At 37.0% G+C, this 17,649-nt stretch overlaps 1 protein-coding gene across 10 annotated transcripts in view; it reads left to right on the top strand.

Moving 5' to 3' along the window:
* Nucleotides 1–17,649, top strand: part of LOC132129100 (calmodulin-binding transcription activator 1-like) — a 397,316-nt gene that overhangs the window by 28,856 nt on the left and 350,811 nt on the right. For all 10 annotated transcript variants that reach the window (XM_059540552.1, XM_059540556.1, XM_059540553.1 and 7 more), the window contains one exon: nucleotides 3,878–3,981. In XM_059540552.1, the coding sequence (XP_059396535.1) occupies nucleotides 3,878–3,981 (104 nt within the window). The remainder of the gene's footprint in view (nucleotides 1–3,877; nucleotides 3,982–17,649) is intronic.

The raw sequence follows: 17,649 nt of genomic DNA, 5'->3' as shown, positions 1-17,649 counted from the left end.
TTATTGCCCTGTCTGCCCTGCCAGTGTCAGGGGAGGATGGATACTCGAGTCTTCTTTGCCCTGTCAGGGTTTTAAGAGCTTATGTGTCTCGCTCTGCTGCCTTTCGGCAGACGGAGCAGCTGTTTGTCTCGTTCGGTGGACGTTCCAAGGGAATGGCTGTTTCGAGACAGACTCTATCCAGATGGATAGTTGACGCCATAGCGTTAGCTTACGCTTCCAGGGGCCTTCAGTGCCCGTTGGGCGTCAGAGCACACTCCACAAGAGGCGTCACCTCATCGTGGGCGTGGTCTACTGGGATCTCCTTGCAGGATATATGTATGGCGGCAGGTTGGGCCTCGCCGTCTACATTTATCAGGTTCTATAACCTGGAGGTCCCCGCCTTGCAAGCAAGGCTGTTGTCGGCATAGTCGAATCAGGGCCCTGAGGGGAATTCTAAATTCACGAGCGCTATGCGCTGCCGACTGTTATATGGGCAGTATTGCGTAAGACCCGCATTGCCACATTGGTCGGGCCTTGCCTCGGCTGTGTGATGTCATATTGCCGCATCTACGGATGCTGCTAAATATAGGATGGAGGGCTTTTTCCCTTTTCTGTCCTGGACTCTCTGTGAGTCCCTCAGGTGACTGTGCACTGTAAATCCTGGGCGTTGCTTCAGGTTTATTGGTGTGTGATCCCTGCGCGCACAGCGTTTTACATTGGGTTCCCGTAGCGTCTTAGCTAAGACGCAGTACGAGAGAGCTCTCGTAAGAGAACGTACTCGGTTACTAAACGTAACCTCGGTTCTCTCTAGAAGAGCGAACGAGTACTGCGTTCTCTGCCGTGCGCACGATTCACTCTGGTTCGCTTCGGCGATGAAATAAATCAGGTGAGTCAGCCTTTTCGAGCTCCTTTTATAGGTTGGGCCACACCCGTTTCGGCGGGAAGTGGCAAGAAGGGCGCGAAGCCCTCGATAGGCTGTGCAGCACATACTCCAATATCCAGAATTATCTCCATGCCCCAAACGAAAGAGCACAGACAGTCATACTGTTGTTTCTTATCAGGAAGCTATAAACTCTTTGTTAGGACCTTGCTCCAGGCTTGGGTTACTTCTCAATGAGCTGTTTTTTCCTCCTCCACATTTTCTCATTCTTTAAAGATTTCACAATCATTCTTTAAGTCCATATTCTCCAATATTGTCTTTTGAAGCTTTAGACATCCAAACATCTGAGCAAATTAAAAATAGAGGTGTAATAGAAGAATGGACTGGCAGGGTGACTTTGCCTTCAAGAAGCACTGGGGACATGGGGGTTTGCCATTTGAAGTGTACATCTTTGATTTCTGGTCAGCTTGTGCTTGAGACACAGGTCTTTGGTTTATATTCACAAACAGAAGTCTGAGCTTTCATGGGGTTCTAGACAAATTGAAAAGGATTTAGAAACAAGAAGCGCACACTTGAGAATCACATCCCTTGAATAAAGTATAAGACTTTGTTGAGCACAGTCACTATAAGACATTTTCAAAGGTGGCATAGCTATACAAGAAGGACAGCTAAAAGTCAGTCCCTCTAAATTGAAACAAACTATTCTGTGAAATTGATGATGAAAAAATAAAATAGATAAAAATAGAAATTAAGCTATCAGATTGTCATATAATAATGGATAAACTATTACATACACAATTCACAATAACCAATTAATAAAATATTTTTTCAAAGCATTATTTTATGTCTCTGTATTTATTTAATTGGTTAGTAGCTGTGTAATGAGTGGGAAAATATACAGTCGGTCATTATCCATTCAGGGTGATACAAGAGACCTCCACTTTGTGTCAGGGGCTTGATTACCCTGTCAGAGTTAGCTTTGAGATAATGACTGGCTGAATGCATGTTATCCCTCACTCAGCTAAGGTATGACTCTCATATTTAACCTCTTCCTATCACACTGCCCTACGATTGTAATGTGAATTATGGCATGTAAAGCAAAAATCTGTTCTGGCTTTGCAGAATTACGGAGCCCCGCACATGACATGCAGTCATGATTTAGTACATTGAGGGAACAAATTAGTAAATTGTGTGCACAATTTATTAATTTTTTTATTGCTTGTCATGTGTGGGGCTCCGTACAGAAGTGATGCTTTTTACAGTTTTCATTTAATGAAAATATTATTTTGGGTGTAGAAGACAAAAAGAAAGAAAACTAGAAATCTGTAAAGTGATAATGTCGTTTAAGGCCATATTTTTCAGTACAATCAGATGAAAAAATCCTGCAATATCAGAGTTGATTGTATGACAACCGGGGAACAATGAAAGATTCACAACTGGACCAGTTTAGCTGATGCCACTGTCGTTTGAGAGAAGCAAATATCTTTCTCGCTGATGTGGAGAAATAAGTTCTTATATGAGGGTTATTAAAATTTTTCATAATTGTCCTACAGTATATCACAAACCACCAGACCTTGAGATGCACAATTGGCTGTAGCATATGTCTTGATTTTTCATCAGTGACCCGAGTGGAAGCAGAAAACATGGTGACATATAAGTGCATTAGCTTAGAGACAGAGAAAATCAAATGGATTTGCAAGCATGGTCATAACAACATTTATAGGATTTGGTATAGCATCTCAATCACAAATGATAGATGATTGTTTGTCACAATTACAGCCTTAGGGAAATAGTGGGGGTGTTTTTGACAGTGACTCAGGCATATTATCTCACATTTTTGACTCCCTGTTAGCATGGTTGTTATGGATTAGACATCCGTCATTGTGCTGGTGTTGAAATGTAGGTTGAGCTCATAAACAAATGACTTTTTTAAATAATCATAACATTAATATAATAATATCTCAGAAAATTAAAAATAGATGTCTTATGCACATTTGTTTGCTTCACAGTAGACATTTATTTGAAATGTATTTTAATGATTGTATATATATATATATATATATATATATATATATATATAAACACAAACACACCGCATTTAGTAAGATTATTTTACCCCCCAAAAGTCTTGCAGATTGCATATATTCACTTTATTCAGGAATATTCATTCTGGTCAAAGCTTTTTTTCTTCCCATTCATCCATTCATCCTTACTCCTGCAGGGGTTTTACTGGAATTGAATGTGAATGTCATGTCGGTGTAGGTGACAGTTAATGTATAATCAGCAGTTGGTTGTAAAAAGGTGATTATAATTGGAGTCAATTTACAGGTGTAGACAATTTCATTGTAATTTAGAAATTCTTCACTGAAAATGAACTTTCATTTAACCATGAAAGTTAAATAGCAGTGATTTGACTGGCCTGCCAAGCTCCTAGGAATGAACGAGAGACAGGGTAAGAATGAAAGAAAGCTTGATATACATACCTGTCTTAATTGCCCCTGAACAAATTGTATTTCCTTTTTCTTTTATCTTTAGCCAGCATTTGTGCTTTTTACTGTTCTTTCAAGCAGTCAGGATCAGGGTGGCTGTGTACTTTATTGGGTAGTTAAAGTCTTAATAAAGCTTAGCATCAGTTCCCCTTAAGCCCATGGGAGTGAGTGTCCATTACTGAAACACCTGAATTCTGATGATTCTCATCACAATTTGTCACTATTTCTTTTACCATTTGTCTCTCGTAGCGCTCATTAATTCACATTTTTTACCTTAATTCTGCAAGTTGCTCATTAGTCTCTCTTTGCAATCAGAATAATTGGTGGCCATTAATTAATGATCCTTGTTATGTGCTGTGCATGAAGAATGTAGAAGATCTGCAAAGGATAATCTAAAATTAAATCATATACTGGTTATGTATTCATACACTGATCCCTATATATTAGCATGCTTACATCAATCCATCATGGGTAGTGATTAATGACACAAACATCTTATTGCCTCTTACTTTCCTTTTTTTTTCCGCAGATGAACATGGACATTTGAAAATATACCTGCCCAAAAAGCTGCTTGAATGTCTACCAAAATGCTCTACATTGCCAAAAGAGAGACACAGGTGGAACACCAATGAGGTAAGATAACCTCTCTCCACCATCTGCTGCTGTCTTTTTTTAACTCCTGCTGACTTCATAGAGATAAAACCTTGTTTATTTTAAGCTGTGAAATGGACACAATGTGTTAATAGAAACCTCTCTAGGGATTCTGCAGTCAGGAAACAGCAACTGTGTGATTGCCTTATTTTTGTGGCAGGAGGAAGCTGCCTATTTTCCGTGCTGTGCTTGCAAAGGATTTTCACTCACTGGACATAGATTGAGAGTTTTAGGAAACAACAGGTTCATATAGCTTTCTGTATACAAAGCTCTCATTTTTATGTTTAGGCAGATAATACATTTGCAATAGTTTATGATCTACTCAAAAACATTTATGTTCTGTTATTCAATATTTTAGCTCATATTCTGTTGCATTTTTTGGTGGTGAATTGCACAGCAGTTTGTAAGTTAAAACTGTTCCAGCCATCTGTTCCAGCATCACTTTTATTCACAGATGTTTAAAGACAGGATGTGATTATTTATGTATTTATTGATTTATTTATTTTTAACTTGGGTGATGAAAGTAATCCTGCCCATTAGTGTTGGGTATCGATTCACAGATTCAGATGTGCCGATTTGATTCGATTTCGATTCGCAAGCTCTCGATTCGATTCTAGATTCTCTATTATTATTTTTTTATTACATTCAGTGAATATAGTTTTAATACAAATGCTATTGATATTTAAAAAAAAACAGTACACATCAGTTTACAAATGGTGAATTAATTAAAAGAAATTAAGAACCACAGGCCTGTATTTTAAACCTATTCTTTTTTTTGTATAGGTTCCTTCTTTAAACAATAATTGGGCCATATAAAATGTTCTTATTTTTTCTGGTAATCAGATATAAGGGTATAAAAACATTAATTTATCCTAATCAAATGAAAATTAAACCCTTTTGTTTTTGGGCAAACAGAGTGCTGCACAACATAGGTTTACTGTAAAAAAAAAAGATTATTCCATTAGAAATATAGATTTATTAATATGTATTAGCAGTAGTAGCATTTGAGTATTAAGACTGCTAAATAGTAATATATTCTGACGTTTCTTAACATTAACTAAACTTATTTTGACAGTTGCCATGAGGAACTTGCAGCTGCTGTGTATGTTATATGACGGTAGTTTCTCAAATGTAACGGTAAAATGCTAATGAAGTGAATCTCAGAGCACCTGGAGATGATATTCGTGTATTCATATCATCATAGATAGATGGCAGAAGCTGAAAACACCACAAGCGTCATCCGCGCATTAGTGTGTGTGTACATTTGTACATTCATTCATTGATTGAGGAAATCATGGCGCTTTATGTGTGATATCAATTGCTTCTGCATATTTACAGTATTCCTATTGCATTTCACCTAAGCATTGCGAAACACGCATATGCCTTTGTTTTTGGTTCTCATCAACAGTATCTCCACCATGATAAGCAGCACTGGATGAATGACAGGCTTTCTGTTGGAACATCGTGCAAAGTAAATAAGGGTGACATCTATTGGAGAAGAGTAATGATAATATTCTCGTTAATCAGATCTTGTTTTAAATGTGTGCTACAATAAATACCGGAAAATTTTGATTCGTGGCCTTTGAGAATCGATATCGAATCGACGTCATTTAAAAAATGATTAATCCAAAAATCTCTTTTTTTTCTATCTATAATATAAATGCTCTGTTTTCTTTGAACGTCTCTTCATCTCTGTCTTCCTTTATTTCCTCTGAGCTCAGCTCAGTATGTCTGTAGTATAGCTTATTGGCGACAAATGGAACATTTTTAGGACTCCTTGAAAGTTTTTCCTGGGGTCAGAAGAACACTGTGTGATTTTATATTAACAATTCCAGGAAACAAAAATATTTTAGGCTTAGAATCATGCAAGTTGTTTCGCTCGGTTCCGTTGTTTATTGACTTTCAGTAGACTCTGACATGCTATTTCAGACCCCTCTGTGCCACTGCATAGCAGCCTTGCTATCCAACATAGCCATATACCTAATAATCTACATATGAAAATGTGTTTTAAGTATGTTTATCACAGCCTGGAGGCTTTTCAGGCAAAATGTATCAAACAAATAAGAAAAGATAACAAGCCTCTTAGATTTTGGTATTGAAAATGAAAATGTAAAATGTTTTTATTTGTATGACTGTGGGAAGAAAAATCAAAGACTGTTTGCTCCAGCTGTCCTTGACCCATAGGCCAGCCGTTTTAAATAAGTTCATTTCTTTTCAGTGCAGCTACTTTATCATTTAATGGAAATGAGACGGTGTCTTGCTTGATTTTCACATTTTATTTGTTGTTTGTGTTCAGTCTGTCATGTGGCACTGCTCCCTCCATGCGGAGGCTGCGGGGAGATTGAAACTAAACATTGTTTCACTGCCGTAAGCTAGAGGGATTTTAAATGACTGAGTTTCTCGAAGGAGATTCATAAACTCATAGCTCAGTGAAGGCGATGCAGTTTTATTACAATTGATCCCATTGAAGCACGCATGGCTGTCACACATTTATTATGTGACAGGTGTCATCAGAAAACAGGAGACAGTATAACCTTGTGTGTGCATGTCAAGCTTTTTGGGGATTTTTCTTTTTCTTTTTTTCGTTATCTCTCCCCTCAAATGAATGACATTATCTTGTGCGGGCTGGTAAAGAGAGCGTTGAGTGCTTTGGTTTTAGTTTGGTTTTTAGTGAGCCTGCCTGCCTCACTCGGTAATATCAAAACGCCTGCAATAGCCACATACATAACTCACATGTCACCTTTACATCAATTTCAGCTATGCCAAAAGTCCCCAGTGATAAACCACTGACACAGCCCTCTTAAAGGGAAATTTATGAATTGAATATACTGCTTTATCCCTCTGCAAATGTTTTTTTTGGAGTGACAAGTGGCTTTTTTGAAAGCAAAGAGGTGTGGATATGAATGACAATGCTGAAATAGACATTGAAAGCACCAGCCGTTAAATGTTTGTGTCTTGTCAGATTTAGCTCTGAATGTGGTTCTAGTCGTTTTGTTGAATAGTTAGTTTTTGAAGTGAAAATACGGCATTGTGGGATATGGTTGATTTGTTTGGCTTTATTTCCATGTAATATGATGCAATATCCCGAGTAAAATTTTAGATTTCTGAACAATGTATGTGCACTTGTCATTCAGAGGTTGTCAGTTTATATCAGGCATTATGTGTTTGTACATTGTGGTCTGGTTTGAAATGAAGTGAACTAGAATATTGCTTCAGATCAGCGGCTGACTTTCTAGTTGAAGCTGATGGTTTAAGGCATTTGACCTGTGTTGTGATTGCAGTCAAAATTGAATTAATGTGTATAGAAAGTGTATGTATGCTCTTAATGTGCAATGATGTCATCTTTGTCCTGGTATGTTAGGAAAGAAAGAAATCAAGAACTTCCAGAAGTTCTTTTAATGTTTCCCCCCAATTCTTTAAGGAAACAAAATAAAAAAATTAAACCTAGGTACTATATTCCTCAATCTGCATAAAAATGCTTGTAAAACGCAAACTCTAAACTCAGTACAAATCTGCAATAATGAAATAATATAATAAAATTACCTGCATTTTACTTACTTCTAGGCTATATGTTACATAGATTTCTCCAAAGAGAATCATTGTAATGATATTATGGTATTTCTTCAACTACAGGCACTTTTTGTCTTTTATTATTTTTTTATTTTTTTTATATACCTTTACTTTCTGCTACTTCTAAATAGGGATGGGCGTTTTCCACAAATATCACATTCGAATATTTGAGCTCACAAAAAACGAATATTCGAATATTCGTTTATTTAAATGAAGTTTAATGAGTCAGACGTTATTTTTCAGCAACATTTGTTTTCGTCATTTTGAACAAGCTTACAATAAGCTTGAACATTACACATCGTGTTTTGTAGCTGAAAACCTTTAACAATGCGTGCAAACAAACAAAAGTACAGATTAAAAGCAAAAAAAAAAGTGAACAAAGAAAAAACGTAAAGCAGCCTGCAGCAATTAGGCTATTGTACAGAATGTAGCTTACACTTAACTTTTAAACTGTCAGCAAATCTTTTTTGCTTTTTTTCTATTGTTTCAAATGTTCTTGTTAAGAAATACGGGCATGTAAACATGATTGGGGGAAAGTCGGCTCCTTAGTCTGTTAACAATAAGGCCGGCCGTGGAGAAAACGCGCTCTGACTGCACAGAGCTTGACGGGACTCACAAATAACGGTGTGCTAAGCGAATCAGTTTTGTGAAGCGCTTCGTGTTTTCGTTTACCACTGAATGGGATCCTCATCTGGTGGAATACATGGCTCCAGCAAGAACTGTTCCCACTCGTCTCGGCTGGACTCTCTGTAATCATCGCTGGAGAACTGGCTCAGCCTTTTCCGACGAGTGGGCATTGCATCTTCTTCATCGTGGCGACTGCATCCGCACCACTCGCATCAAGGGAAATGTTCTGATAATGTTCAAAAAAGTTTTTTTTTCTTACTTCTCTCATGTTTTCATCGAGAAACCTGAGATGTTTGTGCCGAGGGTCTAGGGCAGACGCGAGAAGAGGAGTTTTCACTGCATTCTCCAAGTTAGCGGTGTTTATTCGTTGCTTGAGAGATGCTGCAACAATGTTCTTGGATAATTTTCTGTGATTCTCCACGGCATATTTGAAGTACTGTAGAAGACAGCAGTTCTTTTAGGGGGCGTTCACATATCGCGTCTTTTGCATGCTCAAGTTCGTTATTTCCAATGTAGGCGCGCGGTATGCGCGCTCATAATGGAAGCGACAAGGTCGCGATGCGCACGCGGTGCGACACGGTCCCGTTTTTTCCAGGCGCGTCTGCACAGCATCGAGTTAAAAACATCTCAACTTTCAGAATGCTACAAGCGCACCGCAGGTCATGTGACAAGAACTAAACATTCAGCTTCATCCTTTCCTGTAACAACGTTGAAAGCTCAGCCAAGATGAAGGAACAGCTGATCATAGCTGTATATAGATTGCCATTTTGAAATAAATTTAGTAGCAGAGCTACTGAAAGCGATTTTTTTGTGCTGCAAATCCATTTATCCTTTGCTGAAATTTCCGTCTTCATGGAGAGAACGCGTCGCCTCAGGAGCGCTTCTGCCCGAGCGCTTTGGAAAGAAGGAGAAAGCGGCGCGCATAGCCTTTTCCACGCCTTATTAGGCGTGATATGTGAATGCCCCTTAATCATTCATTAATTAATTTTTGCTTGCATACACCTTCAAATATGCCGTGGAGAATCACAGAAAGTGACCAAATTAGGTTTTATTGTGAACTTTTTTTTTTTTTGCGAAATTCGAATATCATTTTTATTTATCGAATAATTAGAGCAGAACGAATATTCGAATGTTCGACTCTCCGTGCACATCCCTACTTCTAAATCTTCATGTAAATATTTCTTTTTATTTTTTATTTATCCTTGTCCCAGGCTTATTATATTTGCTGATCATCAGTTAGATGATAACTGATCATCTAAATCTTTTCCTTGTATGATCTATGCAAATAGTGTGTAAAGTGTTTTTTAAGAGTTCACAGGGTTAAAAAAGGCCATAGCTGAATAAACAAATAATCATGATGATGCTAAATATCCAGAGTAGTATAAGTTATAAAGGACACATTTCTGCTTTAGTGTTGCTAAAGGGATGTGAACTTTACTGATGTAACTGTGGGGTTACTGAAGACAAAAGCAGCTGAAGATTATAGAGCTTTAGATTAATGTAACCAACACTGCAGAGAAGAGGCCATTGTGATGGTGTTTTCATGTTGCGTTCATCAGTATGGTCTGTACCACTGGTTGACAGCCTTCCCCAAATACAAGGGCATTTGTGTGTCATGTGTGCCAAGCAGACACTGAGGCTAGAGTAGGGCTGGACGATATGGCCAAAATTTATATCATTGTATATTTCTTAATTTTGATCATATAGATATGAACATTATTTTAAAAAAGGCTCAGGAAAACTGCCAAGAACGCCCACATCGGATTAATTTGCCAAGTCTATGACCTCAGTCTAATGTATGTTCACCTTTTATTTGTATTGATACAAACAAGAAATGTGAAATCACCGTCACATAAACATATGACTCTCAAACCTTATTAATATTCATATCTTTAAGTTTAAACTATAACAGGTTGATTATTTTTATAGAATGAAACAAAAGTGTTTCAGCTAGGATAAAGAATATAAAAAATGCTGAGTTGCTGCAGAAAAAAGAAAAAATGAGTGAGCAACAACAAAAAAAATGTTGAAAATGCTTATTCATTCTCTGTCAGAAGGAGGCTCTTTTGGCACGGCAGAAACAGTGGTTTTCCCGGTAACGGCTGAACACAAAGCAGTGCTACTTTACTAGATGAAATAAAAATGCCATCGAAACTTTTCTGAAGATAGTCGGTTTCCTTCAAAGATACATTCATATTAAACACTTGTGCCATATTTTGATTTTGAAATGTGCAGGGCTCATATTTATGCAACGAATTGAAACTGTCAGTGACTTTTGGAAAAGTCAGTGTTGATATTGTGGCGAGCCACCACAAATAAATCAATGTGTGGGAGCCCACCTTATTTTTACTGGATGTTCTGCACTCTGGGTAGGGCTATAGTATTAAGCATCAAAGGTCAACTATACATTGGATTGGTTTCATCTTTAAATAAAAAAGTAAAATAAGCGGGAAAAAAAGGGAAGATATATTGAAGTGTGATGTATTACTGTATATCTGTGTGACAGTCTTTCTTTTAACAGTTTAAGAACATTGAATCATCTTGGAAAGAATTTCGTCTTGATTGTCAAAAATGAAAGCTTTAGCCTAAGTTCTGCCAGGTCGGCTGCGCCCCTGCCTTCATCTTCAGGCAGGAAATGCTGGTCCGCTACCCTCGGATTACGAACTATGGACAGGGCCTTCCGCCAAAGAAATTTATAATAATGCTTGCTGAGTTGTCAATAAATGTATGCTTCGTACATTTTATCTCCCGAGTCTTTCTGGTAGAACTGAATGTAGGGCTGCACCATCAAATTTCTAATCGCAATTATAATTACATAATAGTTCAAAGTGGCAATTAATTGTTCAAAGTCCACTTATGTATTATATTATTATGATATAATTTTTTTCTACATGTTATCTTAAGGGTTTTTCCATTGTTTAATGACACGCAGTTTGAATGTTGAATGGAGGATAACAGACAGCCACAGCGGAGAGAAGAATTTATTTGAACTTAAATTTTATGACTTTAATATTAATCTGTACCTTACGTTAAACTATCGAAAGGCTTCAAAAGACTTGGAATATAGTGCAGAAAAGCGTTATAGTGCTTTATAATGTTTTTGTGCCTTTCATGGGGCTTAATAATGACACAAAATAGTATACGCACAATATCAGATTTGGATCAGTCTCTTCTCACCGATATCAGATCCAGGAGAAAATGGCAGTATAGGAGCCGATAGTGCATCCCTAATTTTAAAAACATGCAGAATCAAATAATTGGACTTTGAACGATTAACTGCTGCTTTGAGCTATTATGTAATTGTGGCATCTGTAATCTTAATCGTGATTAGAAATTTGATTAATTGTGCAGCCCTAGCTTTGGGCCATATTTATATCTGTCGTCTTTCCTTGTGTGCATTCATAGGGAGAATGTGGGTTGGATTAAATTTCAAGCATTTGGTGGAAAGTTAGATTAACCAGTCTGCTAAAAATGAGGTAGATGGCAAGAGGACAATTTAATGATGTAGGTGGTTTAAAAAAGGAGAGTGCACAAGGAACTGCTCTGCTTTTAAACTGTCAGAAGGAGATTTGAAGAAAATATGGGCTAAGTACTGACAATTTATTTAACTGTAGCAACCTCAGCACCACAGTCTTAATAACAGAAAAAATAGGCTTAACAATAAAGGCACAACAGATAACAGAGTTTGAGCCAAACACAAAAACTAATTAGAAAGGGGATCTATGAGATCTGACAATACCTTCCATGAACAGATATCAAAAGAACAGGTTCATTCAGGCCAGATATGTGAAAAGTTAATATCTAAAGAACTCTGTTAGTCACATTTGACTTTGCTGACATAATCTGACACGAATAATCCGCATATGGGCAATATTATTTAAAATGTTAATGGTATACAGTGGCTTTTGAGGTAACAATTTTATAGAAACCTCCTCAGGTTCTTTTCATTTGGTTTTATCATCCTTTCGGGACATGATTTCTGGTCTTCTACAAGTCCTACCATATATGGAGGACAGTAACCCTTGATTTTCAGAAAGATTTCCCTCAACATAGCAAAATTTTGGAGCACACACTCCATCCTGCTTGGCATAGTCCTTCTCATTATGAAATGACATGCAAGTTTAGTTGGCTTGAGAACCAGTGAGGAACAAGTAAGGAATGTAAGAAAATCTTCTAAGATGGTTTCTCATCAAAAAAGGGCATCTAGCATGTGGAAAGTATCAGCAGCACTATCAGAAGACCAAAAAAGTGCTGGCCTCTGGAAAGGACCCTCTGGAGAGGGAAACAGGCAGACGAAGAGGAGCTAAGCTATTGTGACGCTTGGCCTCTAATGAGTGGCAGCCACTTAAGACCTGTGAACCTTCTCTTGGCTCTGAACCGAAGTCCAACTGTGGGATGAGAGCGCATCAGCTTAGCCGCTCTAAGAACTTCTACACATTTAATGCCCTGTCATCAGGACTAATCCTCTCCACCCAGCACTGTCGTGGCACAGTGCCCACGTGCAATATGCCTCTGCTCCTGCTGGGGTGCCATCGTGGATGCACATGGCACTGGAGCAGCCCAGGGAGAGTCGTGGGCAGAGAGAACAGAACCTTCCGGTTACAGTCACATCCGGTGGCAACGTCCAGAGAGAGGGTTCAGATTACGCAGGATGTGGTGGGGCTGGAGAAAAGAGAGGTTTTGTTCACTGGGCAAGAAATGACTGCATTTCACCCACCAAATCAGAGACAATATGATACCCATCGTGAGAGTCGATTATCATCTTGTCGTCGTGATGTGCATGTTGATTTGCCTTGCTTTTGTAGAGCTTTGTGTTTACCTTTGTGTTACGTGACTGTCTGACCTGTTTTCTTCCTCCTCTTCTTTAAGAAAAGTAGCAATAGAGGTGATGTCACTTTTAAACCTCAAGGCAATTGCACATTGAGTTTGATCTTTTCGTCTGAAATTAAAAAAAAAAAAAATATCAGGTAGATTCTCTGTTTTTTTTGCATCTGTAGCAAGCATTTTGATTGGAAAGGATAACGAATACAAACCACCCAAACCCCCCACCCAGAAAAAACGCATATGAAAATCTGGAACTCGATGTGCAAGGACCTTCACACTTTGTTACATTACCTAATTTTGATTAGTTTAGCTACTCTGCTGGGGTCCAAAACTAAAGGGAGTGCCCTTCCTTTTATCTCTGTCTCCCATCTGAATCTTTCTCATCCCCCCAACCCCACTCGTCCCCACTTACCATCCCTCCTGTGGAATTTGCGTCACATCTTTTTAAATAACAGTTTCAGGTCATAGCTTCGATTATATCCACATTACTTTGGTGCACCTTTAAAAGTATAATGACTGTTTTGTGAGCAAAGATATAAAATAATAATAAAAGAACTGTGTATGAACAAAAGGAAACCTCTGCGTAACCTTTGTGTTACTTGTTTGTAGTAGTAATTTGTAATATGAGGCTGTGGTTCATTCACTTGCCACCAGCTTGATTTAGTTAAATTGCCTTGTCTGCTGCTGATATAATTAATCTGGCATTGCAACGATATTGAAATTCTCTCTGAAGAGCCAATAATTATTTTCATGTTAAATCTGATAACAAATACATGGCCGATATTATAAATTAAATCAATATTTTTTCTCTTGAACAAGATTTTTGAACAAGAGCCCTGCAATTATTCAACAACAGCTGTCTAAATATTCATTATTTACAGATACAGTGGAATTATATCACTGATTTTGTCCATAAATCTTGTGTATTCCTATAATTGAAGTACATTTCAGAGTTCATATTCACATAGACAGTTGTTTGTTTGTGTTTAGCACTATCACAGAGTAAAAAATTTTTTTCAGTAGCACAGTGAGCGGGGTACTGCATCTTTTATGTGGCTGTCATATTGACTTCCAGTGTCATCAAATGCAGACACTCATTTTTTTTTCTTGCTCATCTTGTTTTTCTTGTAGAAAGTAAATATTTTCTTTATGTCAGTAGAGGCTGCTTCATATTGCTCTTATTATGGTTGCCAAAGTGTCTGATCCCAGACTAAAATCTAGTTTGGCAGAGATCTGTTCCAGCATTAGATGGCTAGCATGCTGATGTATTGGCCTGTCTGTGCCTTTCAGAGTTTAGACTGCTTGTTATTTGGACTGGTAACCTCCACTTCTTCTCCGCCTGCTTCTTTCATTGCTTCTATTCCTGAGGGCCTCCCTATTGCCCACCCAGACAAGCCTGAGCTCATTAGAACATTTTTCCTGGATTAAAGTCTTCCTTTATGGATTACATCAGTTAGGATGTTTGAGCAGTTCTTGTCACAGAGACAGGTATTTTACTTTTAACAACTCGTTTGGCTTATTACCCCAGTTTGATGTTTTTGGAAGACGTTTGCACTTTAAAAAAATGTATATTAGTTGTTACCGTTTGATCTATCTAGCGTAATCGAACCTCACTCTACCTGTGATTGAATGTTTGTCTTCTTTTGATGTTGTAAATGGGACGATCCTCTCAACTGTGACAAAATAAAATTACCCTGTATGAATTGCAAGTGTTTACTGAGAAGTTCATTAGCCTCTCTGGGGCAATCAGTAGAAATTAAAGGTCATGTTTACTTGTTTGTTTTTGGTGAGAGAAATGCTTTAACATTTTTATGAACAGGTGTCCAAAGCATGACTTGAATTAAAAATGTGGTGCTCAGGGGCTTCTTTGGGTGAGCTGCTGATGTCTTTTGATGTCATTTGCACACCAAAACAAATTTCTGTTATTTGTTTATTGATATGGATAGATATGAATTTATTTCTCTTTATTTCCTGTTGAATATTTTATAATGTTAGGATTGCTGCCAATATCTCATTTAGACCATTATGGTTTTGAAAATTACTTTCCTCTTGAATGTGACTTGATAAATTCTCCCACATAATCATAATAATGGTTGTGTCATTTGTGTAATGTGTAAAGACAGTAGGGATGCACCAGTTGCCCGGCCATAATTCGGAACCAGACGGTTTTTGCTGAAAATGCGTGATCAGCAATCCGGCGGTTTTTGGGTTTTTTTTTCTGCCGATTTTTCCGGAAGTGCATCCCCGCACTCTGAAAAAAAGTGTTTCATTCATCCAGTTAAAATTTTTTAGGGTTTAAAAAAAAAAAAATTCACATCTATATTTTTCAAGTAAAAAATTATTCAAGTAAAAAAATATATGTGAATCATTACCCATTTTTTTTATTGGATAAATTAAACACTTTGTTTAAAACTTTGTTTTATTCGCACCAACATTATTTGATTTTAACATTTTGGAATAATTTATTTATATAGCATACTTTTAATTTGTCTCACTGGTAAAGACCTTTTTTTATTTAAAAACCAATTTAAAAACTAAAACAAATACTGAATGCTGATTAAGAAACCTCTTATTGAATGTGTGTTGATTATCTTGTTTGGATTGTAGAACTATGCAGTTGTTGCCTTTAATTTCACATGGTTACAGTTAATCTTTTAATTTAAGGCCAGTTCTCTGTAGTTTCAACCCAATTCAAAAACAAAAGCTAAATGCTGATGTCTGTACCATCTATGTTTGTATTGAATGTAGACTACTTACTGTGCAGTTACTGCCGTTAATTTCAGATGGTTACGGTTATTGTTTTCAATAGCCAAAATCCTATTTGGCCTATTAAATACCAAATAAACATCTTGTTTATGCATACTTTCCTTCTTTCTTGTTTGTTATTTAAAAAAAAAAAAGAAAGTCAGAAATCGGTATCGGAATAGGCCAGTTTGCTTGTAAAAAATCGACAAGCTTTTATTGACACCCAGGCCCAGTGAACACCAGATCCTGGAATGTACCTATCAATATTGTAATAGATAGGTTAAACACCACCTTCAAAGAAGAATATAAACGCCTAATTCTGTAGCCCCACCCACACATTTGCGCAATAACATGAGTGGCGCTAAATCGGATCGAGCAACCAAGCAATAAATCGTTTTGCAATGCCGTTGAAGATTGCAAAATATTGCGCAGTGCCTGGTGGTGGAAGAACACAGTCACTGCATAACCTTCTTTTGGATTCAAATATTAGGAATGCATAGTTGAACTTTATTTTTAATGAAGTTTCAGATCAAGTAAGTAAAATATTGAGCGTTTGGTCGCTTCATTTCACCACCGATTCCTTTGTAAATGAGACACAGGATAACGCTGGTTTTGCAGAGAGACTGATATTAAAAAGCAATGCTGTGCCATCTAAATTAGATCCGACAGGAATGGTGCAACACACTTATGTGAGTTAAAAATATTTATACTATGTGTCACATTGCCTTGTTAGAGATCGCTCAATACGCCCTGATTATGTGTTCGTGTCCAAGTCACAGACTCCCTCTTGTTCGCTGTCGTCGTTAACAGTTCTGTCTAATATGTATAGAGGTCTTTCTAAAAATCAGATAGAATGGTTAAACAAAGGAATTAATGTATATAAAAAGTATTATAACGATTGCTGTTATATTATTAGTAATAGAAATGCAAACGTTGTAATACTTTCTCGTTTGCCATCAGCATTAAGCAAATAAACATTTATATCATTTTTACAAATCTTTGAATGGTTAATGAACTTAATTTCACAAACCTTGCAAACTTAGTCTAATCCAGCTATGAGATCTTTTGAAGTGTGCATTTTTATCCAGCAAGGTCCAATGATCTCTGTGTGACGGTCAGTCCGTGTGAATTTAATGCTTTAAACTGACTGATTTCAAACTATACTGCACTTTATGCATTCACCCAGTGTCATATTCATGTCATTTTCTCTGTGTGCTGTATGTAAAATGAGTGTTACCCTGGCTTCATTTGAAAAATATGATTCCCAATGCACACAAACAACCCAGAATACTGAGTGCCTTGTTGATTACAGTTGTTTAAGTCCTTTTTAATTATATTTTAATTATTTATTTATTTGTGGCCTCAAAACCTAAGAAAATAGAAAATAGCCTATTAGTTATTGATTTTGATGTTTTTGAATGTAATAACTACGGGAATGTGGGCCTCAGACAAAAGTATAAAATCATTTAAAAAGCCAGTTCATGACCCCTTTAATGTGCCACTTGTCACATCTTTTATATAATTATTTTTGTTCACTGTGTTAGTCCATCTATATAACTTATTTTATTTAAAAATGATTATCAGTTCATTTATTACCTGTTATAATACATCATTAACTATTTATTGAACATTGTTGTCATAAACCCTACACCTTGAATTTTCCCCGTAGTTAATTTACCCTAAATCAGTTGTAAAAACTATTGCATTTGCATGATGCTGATTGAGTACATCTTTAACTGTTGCAAAACTGATATTTTTTTCCCATATGAAGACTTGTTATTTGTTAAATTTTGAAAAATCCAACTGCATTTATTAGTAAAGTTGAAATTATGATTGGCAAGTGTGGCTGGAAATTTGGAATCATTTTGATTCTGTAACCGTGGT

Source organism: Carassius carassius, chromosome 46 (genome assembly GCF_963082965.1).
Source record: "Carassius carassius chromosome 46, fCarCar2.1, whole genome shotgun sequence".
Classification (NCBI taxonomy): Eukaryota; Metazoa; Chordata; class Actinopteri; order Cypriniformes; family Cyprinidae; genus Carassius; species Carassius carassius.
The sequence above is the reverse complement of the archived record's forward strand: the minus strand, read 5'-3'. Positions and strand labels throughout refer to the sequence as shown.